The 17,134-nt window shown below is 36.8% G+C and overlaps 1 protein-coding gene across 1 annotated transcript; it reads left to right on the forward strand.

Annotated features, from left to right (window-relative positions):
* The first annotated feature begins 64 nt into the window (after positions 1-64).
* tmed9 (transmembrane p24 trafficking protein 9) lies at positions 65-16,766 on the forward strand. Its single transcript, XM_020931277.2, has 5 exons — positions 65-231; positions 4,380-4,480; positions 7,515-7,640; positions 7,890-8,036; positions 11,662-16,766. The coding sequence occupies exons 1-5, from the start codon at positions 84-86 to the stop codon at positions 11,809-11,811; spliced, it is 672 nt and encodes a 223-aa protein (XP_020786936.1). The 5' UTR covers positions 65-83; the 3' UTR covers positions 11,812-16,766.
* Positions 16,767-17,134: the final 368 nt, after the last annotated feature.

A 17,134-nucleotide genomic window follows, 5' to 3' on the forward strand; every position in this document is an offset into this window, starting at 1 on the left:
CTGATTGGTCGGCGCAGGTTGAGGGTTTACGTGGCACTGTGGGCTCGGCGCATGCTCAGTCGCGTCCTCTCCCCGGCAGGAAGATGGTGTCTGTCAGCATGAAGTCCAGCGCTTTATCTTTGTTATTCCTCAACCTTTTCTCGGGCCTCGTGTCCTCCTTGTACTTCCACATCGGGGAAACCGAGAAGAAATGTTTCATAGAAGAGATCCCCGACGAGACCATGATCATCGGTGAGTGTTTATGTTTTACAGAGCCCGAAGATGGAGGTGAAAGGGCTGCTAATGCTAATGCTAAGTCTAGAAGTGAACTACCCCGGATATGATTAAAACATTAAATATAGACACAGATTATTTAAATTACCAACAATCTTAATCTTAATGGTTAATTTAAGATTTTAAGAGGCTGTAATTTTTGTAAAATTGTATCTAGTAAACCAGGATTTGCTATGAATCGACATCTGTAGTTAGTCAATGGTGGATCTATGTAGCTACTATTAAAAGATACTTAAAAGTAACTACATTTATTACATTTTTAACTTTTTTATTTTTTTATTATTCAACAAACTTAAATAGTCAGCAAGACGGGACAACAACTCAGGGGATGTCAAAAACACACAAATAGCACAAAATCTCATAAGGCTGTGCAATTAATTGAATTTTCATTGCGATTTTGACCAATCTCCAAACTCTTATAATCGAGTTGAAACGATTTTAAAGCTTCAATCAATCAATCAGTCAGTCAAACTTTATTTGTATAGCACTTTTCATATATTTGAAATGTAGCACAAAGTGCTTCACATGCAACAGAAAAAAATACAATATTAAAAACAACAGGAACCCCCCCACCCCATTATTTCATGCATATATACAACAATAAAACATAAACATAAAGCTCCTAAAAGTTATAGTAAAAATATAAATGGAGAGCTAAAAACAGATGGAAACTAAATAAAATAGTAATGGTAATTTAATTAAAAGCTAATAATAATAATAATAATAATAAAACAGGCAAAAGTTTCAATTAAAAGCTAAATTAAAAAGATATGTTTTAAGTTTACTTTAAAAAATATGAACACTCGCAGCGGACCTCAGATCCTCAGGTAGACTGTTCCAGAGACGGGGGCCGTAAAAGCTAAAAGGATGCCTCACCGTGGGTTTTAGTTTGAACTCTTGGGACAGTTAAAAGAAGACTACCTGAGGACCTGAGAGTCCAAGAGGGCTCATATGATAAAAGCAGATCAGATAAATAAATAGGACTAAGACCATTAAGAGCTTTATAAACCAATAAAAGAACTTTAAAATCTGTCCTGAAGCTCACAGGAAGCCAGTGCAGAGACTTCAGTACTGGGGTGATGTGCTCTCTCTTCCTGTTCCTCGTCAGCAGCCGTGCTGCAGAGCTTAACAAAGTTTATTTTAGGATTTTTATATATATATATATATATATATATATATATATATATATATATATATATATATATATATATATATATATATATATATATATAAGTATATATATTATTATTTAAACATAGAGATTGTAGAACAGCTGGATATATGGTTTATTTTGGATACATTTATGTTTTTCTATGTTTTATTTCATGTTCAAAGTGTATTTTATTCATTTTAAGTTTTATACATTGCAAAACTGCTCTAAGGTTCATATTTGTAGTCTATATTTATTTTAAATTTGAAAGTTTTGCGGATTTTTTTGAGAGAGAAATACTGAATAAATGCATCGAGTAACTAAAATATAATCGTTTGAATAATTGTGATTTCAATTTTGACCAAAATAATCGTGATAATGATTTTTTTTTTTTTTTTCCCATAATCGAACAGACCTAACTAAGGGTAGCTAAATTAATCGCACTTATAACTTTTTAAAAAATTATTATTATTATTATTCAACAAACTCAAATTGTCAGTAAGACAGGGGACAACAACCAGGGACGTAAAAAACACACAAATGCACAAAATCTCAAAAAAACCCACATACGATACATGGGGCGACATGCCCAACCAACTACACAGGAGAAAAAGAAAAAAACAAAACTCAAATACACACCAAATAAAATAAAGTGCAACATAAAACGCAGGGGAAATTTATAGCATAATATTGTAGTTATTTCTTATAGATATTGTTTGTTTTAATCGCTTTTTTTGTTTTTGATCTGTTATTATTGTCTGGAAATATTGTTGTATTTCGTTTTGAGTCTATTTTGTTTTGTATATATGATATTTACCAGCGTGATGAGAGTCTGAATGAGGAAGGAGAGATCTTTAAGAACATAGGAGTTGTTGAATTTCACCTATAACCAGTGTTGGGAAGTTTACTTTTAAAATGTATTCCCCTACAGATTACATACCCCAAAATGTAGTGTGTAATGTAATCCATTAAATTACTTAAAGTGAGTAACGTAATCTACTTTGGATTACTTGATTTGCTGTAGAGAAGCAAAGACGAGGATATCGTAACATAAGATGTTTTATCTGTTAAAAGACGATGAAAAGCCCAAACTTTACTTAATCGTATTGACTCAACCGAAGAGGAGGAGACGCGTCCACACAGCATGATTAAATCCTGTTAAATTACTGTTTTAGACCTGGTTTTAATCCTGGTTTTAGTCCTGGTTTTAGACCTGGTTTTAGACCTGGTTTTAGACCTGGTTTTAGACCTGGTTTTAAACCTGGGTTTAGACCTGGGTTTAGACCTGGGTTTAGACCTGGGTTTAGACCTGGGTTTAGACCTGGGTTTAGACCCGGTTTAGACCTGGTTTAGTGTCCGGCAATGAGTAGAATTACGAAAAAAAAAGGGGGATATAGCCCAAAATGTAAAAACAGGAAAATACCGCCGTAACTGTAATCTAATTACCACTCACTGAAACAGTAACTGTAACTGAATACAGTTACTCATAATTTGTACTCTGATTACATAACTCTGGTACATGTAATCTGTTACTCCCCAACACTGATTTTAGGATCCTGGATTGTACAGTATGAACGCTGTCTGCGTGTTGTGTGAATGTTGTCTTTGTCTGTTTGTCTTTTGTTCTGTTTTGATTTTTTTCTTTCTTTTCTGTAAATGCTGCTTTTGTTCATGTATTAGGACCCCCTCGCAAACGAGATGCTACGTCTCAAGCGGCTTCCCTTATATATAAATAAATATATAAAAAATAAATTTGTATTAATAGGTTTGTTTAATGATTATAAAATGACCACAAATGTTGAAAAATATACGTAAAAGCTGCTAAACCTGTAATTTAGACCTCAACAAACATGTTCTGAAGTGTTCCTCTGTGTCAGATGCCCTCCCCGTGTCTCCAAACACGTTCTGAAATGCATGGGATTTAGGGCTGGGTATCGTTAAGAAGTTGCCGATACGATACATACCTCGATACATAGGCCACGATACGATGCATATTTCGATACAGTGAACCTTCAATTCGATATATTTCAAATTGATTCGATACTGTTCAATAAAAAGAATCGCTAAATCACAAAAAGTCTTTGTTAAACCACTGCTTTAGCAAAGTGAATATGAAACAAAAACATTTTAATCCTCAAAACAATGAAAATGTTAAATAAAATCTAGCCTAGTTAAGATTATTTGAATTAAGTTTTATCATGATCTGAGTAAATTCCACTTGACAAATTAAATTATCCATCAGCGGAATACGATTTTTTTGTACTTAAAATATGAAAATACAACTTGCTACACTTAAAAACAGAAAAACAACAACCCTTAAAATAAGAAATGAAATTGAATGTCGCTTGAATTTAGAAAAACACTTATTCCATTGGTAGAGTCGACTCAAATAAAGCTTAATTTTCATTTTAACTAACCTTTTTGCAGTGTGAATGAGTTTCCTTCCACTAAACAAACAACAAAACTGTAGCTGTAACAAAATAATTTAGTAAAATACACCAAAAATACTCGATACTCGATACAGCAGCCCACGATATCAATACTGTATCATCACGTTAAACGATACGATATATCGATATTTCAATATTTTTGCACAGCCCTAATGGGAATATTGTATTAGTTTAGCTGTCCGGATTTAAATCTTTTCTCAAATGTTAATGCCCTTGGACACGTTTGACCAGACACTTAAACTCTGATGGACTTTACTGATCCACAAGGGAAAATATAAAGCGATTTAAAAAATATAAATAGCCATAATAAATTATAAATAAGTAGAAAAAATAGCAAGAGACTGTTGTCAAATAAGGCATAATTATATAAATGTATATGTACAAGTTTAGTAAAAAAAAAAAAAAGGAAATATAGTAAAATACAGTATTACTCCAGTTGTCATAAAAAAATAAAGTGCTCCTGATTGTAAACATCACAAAATTAATCCTTTTTTTTTCGGTGACAGGTAACTACCGCACTCAGCTCTATGACAAACAGAAAGAGGAGTACCTGCCTGCCACTCAGGGCCTGGGGATGTTTGTGGAGGTGAAGGACCCCGACGATAAGGTACGATTACATCACTAACCACTGGGGGGCGCCGCAGGTTAAGTTTGTTTAAGAGGAGCGTACGGGCTGAAACGAAGCCTGGAGCTGTTGGTTTTGGTGCAGGTCAAACTGGTTTAAAGTTACATCACGTCGCTTTCTGATCTACTGGAGCTGATGGATCTGTATTAATGGAGTTAAGATTTTGGATTGTCACGATAACAAATTTAGAAGTTTAATCGTTTGTTGGCAAAAATATAGATGATAAACGATAATATTGAAAATAATTTCAGCCAAGAGAAGATTTAAACCACTAAAATTACTGTAAAACTACAATATTGTTAAAAAGAAAATCACGAGATGCAATAAGTAAACAGCAAAATGAAACACTTAGTACTTAGTTTGCATCTGTAATCACTCACTGAAGTTACAAATTTGACCTTCTAGAGCTTAAATCTTATCACATAGCTGAAAAATAACCAATACATTTTCCAGCAGTGCAAAGGAAATGCACTCAAGATAAATATTGACCACAAAAATATATTGTTTCTACTATCATATATTGAAAAATAAGTCGATATTGTGACTATTGTAACAGGATTATTTTGAATTGAGTTCATGTGCAGATCACAAGTTAGGATTTCTAGTCTGCAAAATTGACTTTTCAGAGGGTTTTTTTTACCTCTGAAGTTGTATTGGGAGTTTTTTGTGCATGTTTGAGCTCTTTCAAGACGCCATAATGTTTGAGTTTTTGCAAATTTTGTTATAACACATACGAAAAATATGATTGCCAAAGAGGAGAGACGCATTTAAACATGAACATAAATAAATTCCCTTGTAGCAACCCTGTTTTTTTTTTCGCAAATAAAAGACTTCACGCTGCGTACTGATGATCCCGTGTCAATATTTATTCTCGTTCACCTTTGACTCCATCAAACAGTGAAAACTAAATGAAGACAAATAGAGAAAACGGCTCAGCTTTATGTACCGAACCTTTAAACAAATACAGAATGCAAAACAATATATTTACTGTGTTCGACTAAGTAGCAGTCTGACGTCTTTTCTTTACACTTTTTGTGCCTTTCTGTCTTTTCTCTCTTTCACGGCTACTATTTCTCACTCTCTGTTTACTTCTGGGACAAAGTAAAAACTCAAATGACTCATAAATAGGGATGTAACGATATCCAAATCTCACGTTACGATATTTATTGTGGTATTTTGTGGAGGCTAATTGTAAATATGTTCCTTTTTCCTTTTAAAATGCCTTGGCAAGACTTAATCCAAAGAACTAAGATTTGCTTAAAAGTGCTTAGAACTGATATTTCCTCATGTAGTCTGTACTGAAATGGAGCAAAGGGTCATGGTCAGTGTAGTTCCCTCTGTTTTTTTAGCTATCGCTGCACCATAACAATGAATTTAAGCAAAGAAACTTGTGATTCGATATATTGTGATGGACATTTGACTATACGATATCACGATATTTTGGTTATTGTTACACCTCTACTCATAAAGATAAATATTAAAACATCTTTGTCACTCTAACTCAGGAGTCTCCAACCTGTAGCTCTCCACCCCCTTTCAAGTCGCTCGCCAAGGCATTCCTGAATTACACGTATTGTCCTGAATAACTCAAATTTGATTAATTAAATGCCTATTATTATTATTATTATTATTATTATTATTATTAATCTATCATTTTGATGCCTGACTTTGTGCACTCATAAATTAATAATGGTTTATGTTCTATGTTTTAGCCAACTGTATCTCATCTAAGTTTTCCCATGGTTCTTATGTACACTTTATTTCCTGCGACCTCTAAAATTAGTTGCCCTCTGGAATATTCGTTAGACCCCTGCTCTAACTCATCTGTAATGCTTGGAGTGACTAGGGATGTAACAATAACCAAAATATCGTGATGTTATATCGTCAAAAGTCTCACAATAATACTGTGGGCTGTCGCAATATATGGAATTACAAAATCTGTTGCTTAAATGCATGGTTTTATAGAAGCAACAGCTTATGAACATCAGGAACAACATATCCCATGATTCATTTCAGCACAGACAACATAAAGAAATATGTTTTTACTTGAATTCTTGGGGTTATGACGGAAATAATTCACATCAAATTCTTGTCAGGACACTTTTTTGCTTTTAAAATACCCTATCTCCATTAGGGTGCATCATTTTCCCCAATGTCAGAAATTCAACTTGTACCCAATTTAAAAATGTGACAATACCAATTAAAAGAATCTGTGGAATATTAGCCCAGTTGAATAAAATCTACTGGATCCACCGAGCCTCTTAAGTTTTATTCTAACGGTGTAAAGCACTGGCAGAAAAATCTATTTTTCTCAAGTAACTTTAAAAATAATCCATTTAGGGCCATGGTGTCAATGAAGGTTGAATATAAATGTTGCTTTTGCACATATTTTGTTACCAATTGTATATCTCTATCTTCATAACTTTCTAAGATATGATAGTTTTGTTAAGATTTTGAGCGTTTTTTCATAATTATCCAAAATCCACAAAGGCCAAACATGAAATGAGACATAAAGTTTGTTGTTCTTTCTGTAGTGATCATAGACTGTATAAAAAAAACTGGAGTAAGTGAGTGTGACGTCACCAGAGCGTCCCAGTGAGAGGTACGGCTCAGGGTTTGGTAAATCCAAGTTTCCAGAAAGGATAAGCATGTTATTAAAGAAAAACTGATTTTTCAGCTCAGATTTAAGGCTTCCACAGGCACTAAACGTCAAATCCAGTAGACATCAATAGAATTTCATGACAGTTCTCACGGAAGTTTACTTTGGCAGGTGTAAAAAATTTATACTAGGTACAGATTGATTTTAAAAAAATTTCATAAAGTTGGGCAAATAATGCACCCTAATCTACACTTATATCTGCCTCTCCAAAATATTGCAATAAATATCGTACCGTGAGATGCATAACGTGATAATATCATACCGAGAGATTTGGATATCGCTACATCTCTAGGAGGGACAATTGCTTTTTTTTTTTACTCTGCCTGGTTGATATTGACAGTTTTGTGTTTTGTGTAGGTGATCCTGTCTCGTCAGTACGGCTCAGAGGGACGCTTCACCTTTACCTCCCATACTCCCGGAGAGCACCAGATCTGCCTGCACTCCAACTCCTCCAAGTTCGCTCTCTTCGCTGGAGGCATGCTGGTAATACAACTTATCTCACAGAAGTTAAGGGGAAAAAAAATGTTTAAAGGAACTGTATATCCTATAGTTTAAAAAATATATACTGACCTCCTTCATTATGCAAAACTTACTCCTCAAAACATCAGGAAAAGGCGTAATATGGGCACTTTAATAAATCAGAACTTCTTCAATCTGGACAGTAAATGGTGGTAGAGCCAGTTTGAAAATGAAAATACTCTAATACTTTTGTTGCTGTTGTTGTTGTTTCAGAGGGTGCATCTGGACATCCAGGTGGGGGAACACGCCAACAACTACGCAGAGATCGCCGCTAAAGACAAACTCACAGAACTGCAGCTCCGAGTCCGGCAGCTGGTGGAGCAGGTCGACCAGATCCAGAAGGAGCAGAACTACCAGAGGGTAAAGATACTACTACTACTACTGCTACTGCTACTGCTACTGCTACTGCTACTGCTACTGCTACTACTACTACTACTACTACTACTACTACTACTACTACTACTACTACTACTACAACTACTACTAGTGCTGCTACTACCAGTGCTTCTTCTACTACTAATGGCACTACTACTACCACTAATGCTACTACTAGTACTACTACTAATGCTGCTGCTACTACTAGTACTAGTACTACTACTACTAATGCTTCTGCTACTACCACTAATGCTACTACTACTACAACTACCAATGCTGCTACTACTACTACTACTACTACTACTACTAATGCTACTACTACTACTACTCCAGATTCAGAATGAACAGAATTACCAGAGGGTAAAATACTACTAATAATACGGTACTTTTAAGGCTGTTACTACTACTACTTCTACTACTACTATTATTACTACAACTACTGCTGCTACTACAACTACAGTATGGTAATAGACCAGATCCAGAAGGAGCAGTTCCACTGGAAGATACAGCTACCAATAATGCAAATAGTACTTGTACTACCACTTCTATGACCACTACTACTACTACTCCATGTTTGTACTTGTTCAACATACTGTTGTTACTACAACAATATGTTCATATACCAGATGCAGACAGAGCAGAACTTTGCAAGGGTAATCTGCTACTACTACTACTACTACTACTACTACTACTACTACTACTACTACTACTAATGCTACTACTACTACTACTACAGATTCAGAATGAACAGAATTACCAGAGGGTAAAGATACTACTAATAATACGGTACTTTTAATGCTGTTACTACTACTACTTCTACTACTATTATTACTACAACTACTGCTGCTACTACAACTACAGTATGGTAATAGACCAGATCCAGAAGGAGCGGTTCCACTGGAAGATACAGCTACCAGTAATGCAAATAGTACTTGTACTACCACTTTTATGACCACTACTACTACTACTCCATGTTTGTACTTGTTCAACATACTGTTGTTACTACAACAGTATGTTCATATACCAGATGCAGACAGAGCAGAACTTCGCAAGGGTAATCTGCTACTACTACTACTACTACTACTACTACTACTACTACTACTACTACTACTACTACTACTACCACTACCACCTAGATCTCCTCACCTACATCTCTCCTGGGCTCTATTCAAACCTTCTTTACGTTTAGCTGTAAGATTCTGTCCAAAGCTCCGCTCACAAGTCTACATCACCCATACTTTTATACAAGAGCATTACACAAAACAATAAATTAAAACTCGACAAACCTGATGCAATGTATAGAAGATTCATTAGTGGGATTCACACTGATTGTGTTTTGATTGTTCTAAACTTATCGCAGAGAGCAAAAGGAAGGGAGACACAAAGAAACTGAATAAAGGGCATTGTGGTGATCTAAATATGTTGTGTGTTTGCAATTAATACACCATAGAAGAGTAATACCTCCTTTTTAAAGAGCCATTACACATCCTCACAAAGTTTTACTCCACACCTAAGCAAAATATGAAAAATACTTCGGCGGGTTACTCCGGACTTTGAAACAGAGCCGACATTTGTGCTCGGATCACGCTGTTTTCCTTTTCCCCAGACACATTGGGACATCACGGTGCCAGGTCGGGGCGAAACTAAGAGGGGCTCCTCACGTACCGCCCGTAGACGCCAGTGGCTGCGTTCGTGACGTAATATCCTGCGTCTGACTCGTTGACGCATTAGTCCAACCCAAAAACTCAAATGTTCTGACCGTAGTTGATCCTAAAGAGGTCGTTACAGGCACAACTTCAACCCAAAAGTCTGATTTTTAACAAATAACGCACTGAAATGCCAAAATAAGTCCAGGGACAGAGATACACTTCTATTTTAGACACATTTACAGGGGTGTAACAATAACCGAAATATCGTGATATCGTATCGTCAAAGTTCTCACAATAATACCGTAGACCATCACAATATATCAAATCACAAGTCTTTTTGCTTAAATTAAAAGTTATGGTGCGGCAATAGCTAAAAAAGACAGAGGGAACTACATAGACCATGATCCTTTGCTCCATTTCAGTGCAGACTACAAGAAGAAATAACAGTTCTAAACACTTTTAAGTCTTAGGTTTTCAGATTAAGTCTTGTCAAGGCATTTTAAGAGGAAAAAGTAGCATATAGTAGTAGTTTTGTTGCCTCCACAAAATATCACAATAAATATCGTACCTTGAGATGTATATTGTGAAAGTGATTTTGGTGTTTAGTGGCACTTTAATGCAGACCTATTCTGAAAAAGCGACATTTCAGAGCTTTTAACCATTTTTATAGTTGTTTCTCCTCACCATTTACCCTCTCGAAGTTGAATTTGGAGTGGTTTGTGCTTGTGTGAGTCATCTTTATTCGCTTATTTTCACTACACCACAGTGCCGATCAACTGCTGCTCTGTACTTTCTTCATTCTCCAATTTTATTTTCTAAAGCCCTATTCGCACAGGATGATAAGTACAACCTGGTGATGTCTGGTAATTTGCAAATTACCGCCCAACTTCTGTGTTATTTGCAGCACATTTGCGCAGGATAAGAGAAGTCCATAATTCACTCTATTTTACTGACACTGACAGAGATAGAAAGAGAGAAGAAAAAGATAGAAAAGGCACAGTTACTACAACAAACACTGAGATGCAGATTCTTCAGATTCTTACTTTACAAATTACGGTATTTTTTGGATTATGAGTCGCTCCAGAGTATAAATCGCACCAGCCAAAAAATGCACAATGAAGAAGAAAAAAACATAAGTCGCACATTTTGGGGGAAATTTATTTTTATAAAATCAGAGACCAGGAGCCGATATTTCATCTTGAAAGTCAAGTTCTAGTAATAACATTAAAACAGAGAACAACAGACTGTTAACGTCACCTATGAACAGTTCTTCAGATACTATAACATAAATAACAGAACAGAACAAGTTTACCAAACTCTCCATCTCACTCCAAATCACTAAATCCATTCAATTCTTCATCCTCGGTGTCACTTCTGAACAACTCCGTGACCTCCGGAGGTAAACAGAGCGCCGCTTCCTCTTCTGTGTCGCTGTCGTCAGACTCAGCATCAGTTCCCGTTAGAATTATTCGGGCCTTTCTGAATCCCGACAGGATGGTTTCGGTGTCACTGAAGTCCAGGCTTTGTCCATTAATCCAGTGACTTCAGGAAAGTTTCATGGTGCATCCTCCCGGTGTCACAAGTTTCTCGCTCACTCCAAACTTTCCTTCTGCTGCTCGATTACCGTTTTTGGCTGAACATTTCACACTACTTGCAGCAGCACAGAGGCTCTTTCTGCAGGAGACAGGCGCAGTAGAGCCAAGTGACAGTGGTACAGGAGGAACAGGAGCAGCAGATACTGACACACAAGACTAGAACCTTTCATGACTGTCAGTGTGAAAATTTTAATATATAAGTCTCAGGAAACACCCAAACTATGAAAAAAAGTGTGACTTATAGTTCAAAAAATACAGTACATATTATTACAAATCCCCAAAGGTCCACAGTTAAAACTAATCCCATGTGAAAAGAGCTTTAGTTGGTGATTGTGATTATGAATGTTTTTTGTTTTTTTTCTGCAGTACCGTGAGGAGCGCTTCCGTCAGACCAGCGAGAGCACCAACCAGAGAGTCCTGTGGTGGTCCATAGTCCAGACCCTGATCCTGGTCGCCATCGGCATCTGGCAAATGAGGCACCTCAAGTCTTTCTTCGAGGCCAAGAAACTGGTCTAAAACCCGGGACTAGACCTACTCGCTCCCGAACCCCGGCTCCGGGCTGGTCCGAAACCAGCCCACACAAGTCCCCCCTTCAACTTTTTCGTTTCAAAGCAGAACTCGGTCGCGCTTTTGGTATCTTTGCGTTTTTTTGATACTTTTTTTTAAACCAGCTGCTCTCCCGTTAAAGGGCACGTGCTCGATCTACTGTACAACCTCACCTTAAATCAGCAGATTGCAAATTTGTTGACCTGGTTTACGTTTTTTTATCTCGGTAAAAACTGGGCCTATCCACACAAAACAAAAACTGTCCCAAAGTTCAACACGTTCTGTCATGAAAATTATCCGTTATTTACAATATTTTCAGAAAGTCCTGCCATTATTCCACACCAACGACGTGATTTTTGTCATTTGAAAGGATTTTAAAGCAGATTTCTTATTTAAATTTGACTTTCCAGAGTTTTTGACCATGTTTTAGTCGTTTTCTTTTCATCGTTTACTCACCCGAAGTTGTTTTTGGAGTGTTTCATGCACGTTTGAATCATCTTTAATCGCTTATTTTTTGTCACTGCTCTGTATTTACGTGATTCTACAGTTTTATTTTCTTATTCGGCACAGGATTCTGCAGCATCGCGGTGTAATTTTGGTACAAAAACAAAAACAAATCATGGTAAGGTTGAACGTTTGTGGATAAGTTTGGAGATTTCTTCCCAAAACAGTGAATCTGATATCATCAAATTCAAGAACGTGAGCTTAAACTGGTGTCGAATAAGGCTTAATTAAACAAAAATACAAGCACAATTAAAGATAAAACATAGAAATTTTGTAAAACAAATACATTTCAGTCATATTCAGGAGGTCGTGAAGAGAAAATGGTGCAAAAATGAGTTAATAATTGAGTATAAGGTTGAGTAAAGTTGTTGTACAGTTGTTTGGAGCGTGGCATGAATGTCGTTTTGCGTCTCTCGCTTTCTTTCCGAGTTCTGCTTTAAAACGAAACGGTGCCGAGGAGAAGAATCGCCAGGTTTTCGGGATGTTAAAGCAGTACAAACACGCGGGGGACAGAGTGCACAAAATGAACTGAAAATCTGCACCTTCCTCGCTGAACTTCGTCCGAACAGCAGATCCGCGATGGGCTCCGTCTGCTGCAAATGTTACTGGCCAATGGAGTTTATTTTTCAACTATTTTAATGTATTAAAGTCGCACTGTGTAACTTTTCTGTATGTCCCAGTGGAGAGGTTATACAGGAGAGCTGCCTGGAATGTTCCACAGTATGACATTACAGTAACGAATCTTGTATTTATTTAATTGTGGGTGTGTTTAATGCTCAAAAACTTTCATACGGCGAAAATCGGATATTAATCAATACTAAAACTACCGTGTTTTTCGGACTATAAGTCGCTCCAGAGTATAAGGCGCACCAGCCAAAAACTACATAATGAAGAAGAAAAAAAAAAAGGAGTCGCAGAGCCACTCAAACCTTGAAAAAAAGTGCGACTTATAGTCCGAAAAATAGGTTAATATCGAAACTAGATACACCACAACTACAACTCGAGAACTTAAGATCTGGTTTGACCCCATTATCCAAGTTTAGACCTTCTGACTTTCTTGGACCAATTGTAGTCCTGGTTTAGTGCTGGTTTAGTCCTGGTTTAGTGCTGGTTTAGTGCTGGTTTAGTGCTGGTTAAGCCTGTCTGTTTGGTCTGTAGTGCACACCCAGATGGCCGATGTCCAAAGGCTTTTTTTTATTTTCAGGTTTCCAACAGTCATGGAAATCCTAGAATCCTCTTTCAGACAACTACTGCTTTCTGTTAAGTTCTCATGAGGCTATTATGATTATTTCTGAACGTCTGCGCTTTTTGTTTAAAAGAGACGACAATAAATGCACTGACAGGATTTTGAATGTTAAAAAACTATAATCCCAAACCATAAAGTGAGTCGAAAGAGTTAACATTTCATATTTAGCCCTAAAAGTCTGATCAATTCTACACATGAAAATTCACTTTAGGTCATAAAAAAGTCATGGAAAAGTTTTGAAATTTTGTCAGTGAAAAAGAGTGGGAGCCCTGTTTTTTTAAATAATGTTTCAGCAAAAAAAGCCTTCGTCAGATCATTTTTCTTGCTTTGGACCACTGTATGCAGCAAGAAAAATAATCTGATGAAGACTTGTTTTGCTGAAACATTATTTAAAAAATAAAAAGAAGCTTTTAGACATTGGACGTTTGAGTGTTGCTATGCATTTTTTTGCTTTTATTTTGCTGTTCCTTGTATCAGGACATCTTATCCTCTACAAGAACTTTCTGAACTTTAGTGCTTTTTCTGTTTCATATTTTTAGTCTGTAGTAACATGGGTTGGATCTAGTTTGGATCTGGTATAGTCCTGTGTTGATTTCATGGTTTTGTCCTTCCCAATTTAGTACTAGTCCCAGTTGAGTCTTTGAGTTTTTGTTGAATCTTGTTCGAATCTTGGTCGAATTTCAGTTGAATCCTGGTTGAATCTCTTTCGAATCTCGGTCGAATCTAGGTTGAATCCTGGTTTAATACTGATTGAATCTCGCTTGAATCTCTGGTCCAATCCTGGTCCAATCCTGGTCCAATCCTGGTCCAATCCTGGTCCAATCCTGGTCCTATCCTGGTCCTATCCTGGTCCTATCCTGGTCGAGTCCTAGAATAACCTACTTGGACCACTGAGGGATTACGCAAATATAAGACCACATGGAAACATATGAGAACGTACTATTTTAATGTCAAAAATCACTTGCTACAGCCTAAACGAAAAGTATTGGTATCGGTATTAAGTATCGAGTGTGTTCCTTGGTATTGAAATTTTAGTTTCACAACAACATTAATTAAAAGTTCAGATTTTTACGGTCTTCAGAACGTGAAAACAGAATTTGTGCTTCTCCGCTTTCAGAAACCAGAGCGCTGATGTATTTCTAACAGTAACTAGCATGCCAACAGTGCAGCGGTGAACTTCCTGCTTCCTTTGTTTATACTTTAAGATTAGATTCATCGCTGTATCCGAATCAATATCAGTTTTGGGGTCGCTTTTCCACAGATTTAACGTAAAAAGATCTGTTTATACTGCGGAACATTCCAGACAACGCGATGGCCTCTTCGCGTAACCGCCGCCAGAAAAGTTACGCAATGCAGCTTTAACGAGTGAATGCAGTTTTTACTTTTAATGGAGGAGGAGCGTTTTTATTTTAAGCATAAGTTTAGGACCTGTCTATATGTACATAGATATTTTCTGTCCACGATTTCTACTTCAAAATAGTATTTCAAGTCCTGGTCCTCGTCCAACTCGTGTAAGGTTCAGTATTACGTCGTTTTCTGATCTGTGTTATAATGTTGTTTTCTGTTGTAAACATGCCTGGAGTTGCATATTTAGGTTTTTTTCTCAAACTTTGTCCCAACTCGTGATGTCATGTGGCGATACAGGAAGTGCTCCAGTGTGTTTTTAAACTCTAAACACCTTCATTTCGCTGATATAAGCTCTGGAATTGACCATTTTTACCGATCTAAAGGTCACAGAGAGAAATCCTGCACACCATCTTTATTACGACATACAACGTTTCGGCACTAGGCCTTTTTTCGTTTTATTTTTGCCTGATGAAAGCCCAGTGCCAAAACGTATGTCCTAATAAATCTCACATTTTACAAATAAGACAGTGTGGGTGTGTGGGATTTTTCTCGATGTTCTTGGGCTGCTCCCTCTCCTCCAACTCACCCGTTTCAAGAAATTGATGTGCGAAGTTCTCAATCCTTTTAGACTGAACTACCGTAACTTTCGGACCATAAGTCGCACTTTTTGGGGGAAATGTATTTTATAAAATCAGAGACCAGGAACCGACATTTCATCTGTTCTAGTAAAAACAATAGAAGAGAAAACGACAGACTGTTAACGTCACATATGAACAGTTCTTCAGATAAACTATAACATAAACAACAGAACAGAACAAGTTTACCAAACTCTCCATCTCACTTCAAATCACTAAATCCATTCAATTCTTCATCCTCGGTGTCACTTCTGAGCAACTCCTCGACCTCCGGAGGTAAACAGAGCGTCGCTTCCTCTTCTGCGTCGCTGTCGTCAGACTAAGTATCAGTTCCAGTTAGAATTATTCCGGTCTTTCTGAATCCCGACAGGATGGTTTCGGTGTCACTGAAGTTCAGGCTTTGTCCATCCATCCAGTGACTTCAGGAAAGTTTCATGGTGCATCCTCCTGGTTACTGTGAAGTTGTGTTCTTCATCGTCGCTTTTCGCCCTCACAAGTTTCTCGCTCAGTCCAAACTTACTTTCTGCTTCTCGATTACCGTTTTCGGCCAAATATTTCAATACTTGCAGGAGGACAGAGACTCATTCTGTAGGAGACATGCGCAGAAAACTGATACACAAGTCTACAGCGCCCTCTAGCGGCTGTCAGTCTGAAAATTTTAATATATAAGTCGCAGGAAACACCCAAACCATGAAAAAAAAGTGCGCTTTATAATCCGAAAAATACGGTAAAAGGTAAAAGGAGGCGTTGACTTGAAAACTGCCGCTTCATGACATCACAAGGTGGAGCAGATCGTTTTGAGTTTGGAGATGTAGACACACGATGAATGAATGAACTCCAGGTCTGTTTTTTGAGGAGGAAACAACATTATAACACGACTTAAAGCTCACAAAAGTCAATTTCACGTAATACAGGACCTTTTAATTTTTTTGCAACACGAAGACTCTTGGTTTGTAAAAATATCTATGCTCATGTTTCTAGGTCCTCAAAATCTAAAATTTTGTTCTTTTTGAGGGGATTTCTGTTTTTGTTTCTCAGTTTTATTTAAAAATGCGGGTTATTTTTGTAGAGATTGTGTGAAGATTGCACTCAAGAGATAAAACACGTTTGAAGGTGATCGGTTTAAAATGTCAAGGTTTGATCAGACTGTGACTTAACCAAGATTTGTTTTAAATAAATGGAAATAAAGGAAATGGAGCGTGTTTCATTCATTTACCATAAATCCAGAAGTAGCAGAGTAACCAAATATTGTACTACAGTAAGAGTAACGTTATTTCAAAATAATAATACTCAAGTAGAAGTACACAGTAGTGGTCCAACAAATTACTCGATTAAAAGGGAAAACTATTCAAGTAAGAGTAAATTCAAGGTACAATATGTAACTTTTTGGTTAGGCGTCTGTCACCTTCTTGTTTCTATGGAGATGTAATTACGTGGAATGTTCCACAGTGTGACTTTAAACAGTTTTACCTTATATTTATTCAATTACAGGTGGTTTTATAGCTCATAATATCTTGAAAAACAGATTCTGACTGTGAGCGGGGTCGCCTCTCCGCAGATC

Source organism: Boleophthalmus pectinirostris, unplaced genomic scaffold, assembly GCF_026225935.1.
Source record: "Boleophthalmus pectinirostris isolate CB_2022bp ecotype Guang Dong unplaced genomic scaffold, ASM2622593v1 HiC_scaffold_3, whole genome shotgun sequence".
Classification (NCBI taxonomy): Eukaryota; Metazoa; Chordata; class Actinopteri; order Gobiiformes; family Gobiidae; genus Boleophthalmus; species Boleophthalmus pectinirostris.

Excerpts from the sequence above, each read along its gene's own strand:
- tmed9 (XM_020931277.2), top strand. The coding sequence starts at position 84 with ATGGTGTCTGTCAGCATGAAGTCCAGCGCTTTATCTTTGTTATTCCTC. Across the intron at positions 232-4,379 it reads CGACGAGACCATGATCATCG|GTAACTACCGCACTCAGCTC; the intron begins GTGAGTGTTTAT and ends TTTCGGTGACAG. Across the intron at positions 4,481-7,514 it reads TGAAGGACCCCGACGATAAG|GTGATCCTGTCTCGTCAGTA; the intron begins GTACGATTACAT and ends TGTTTTGTGTAG.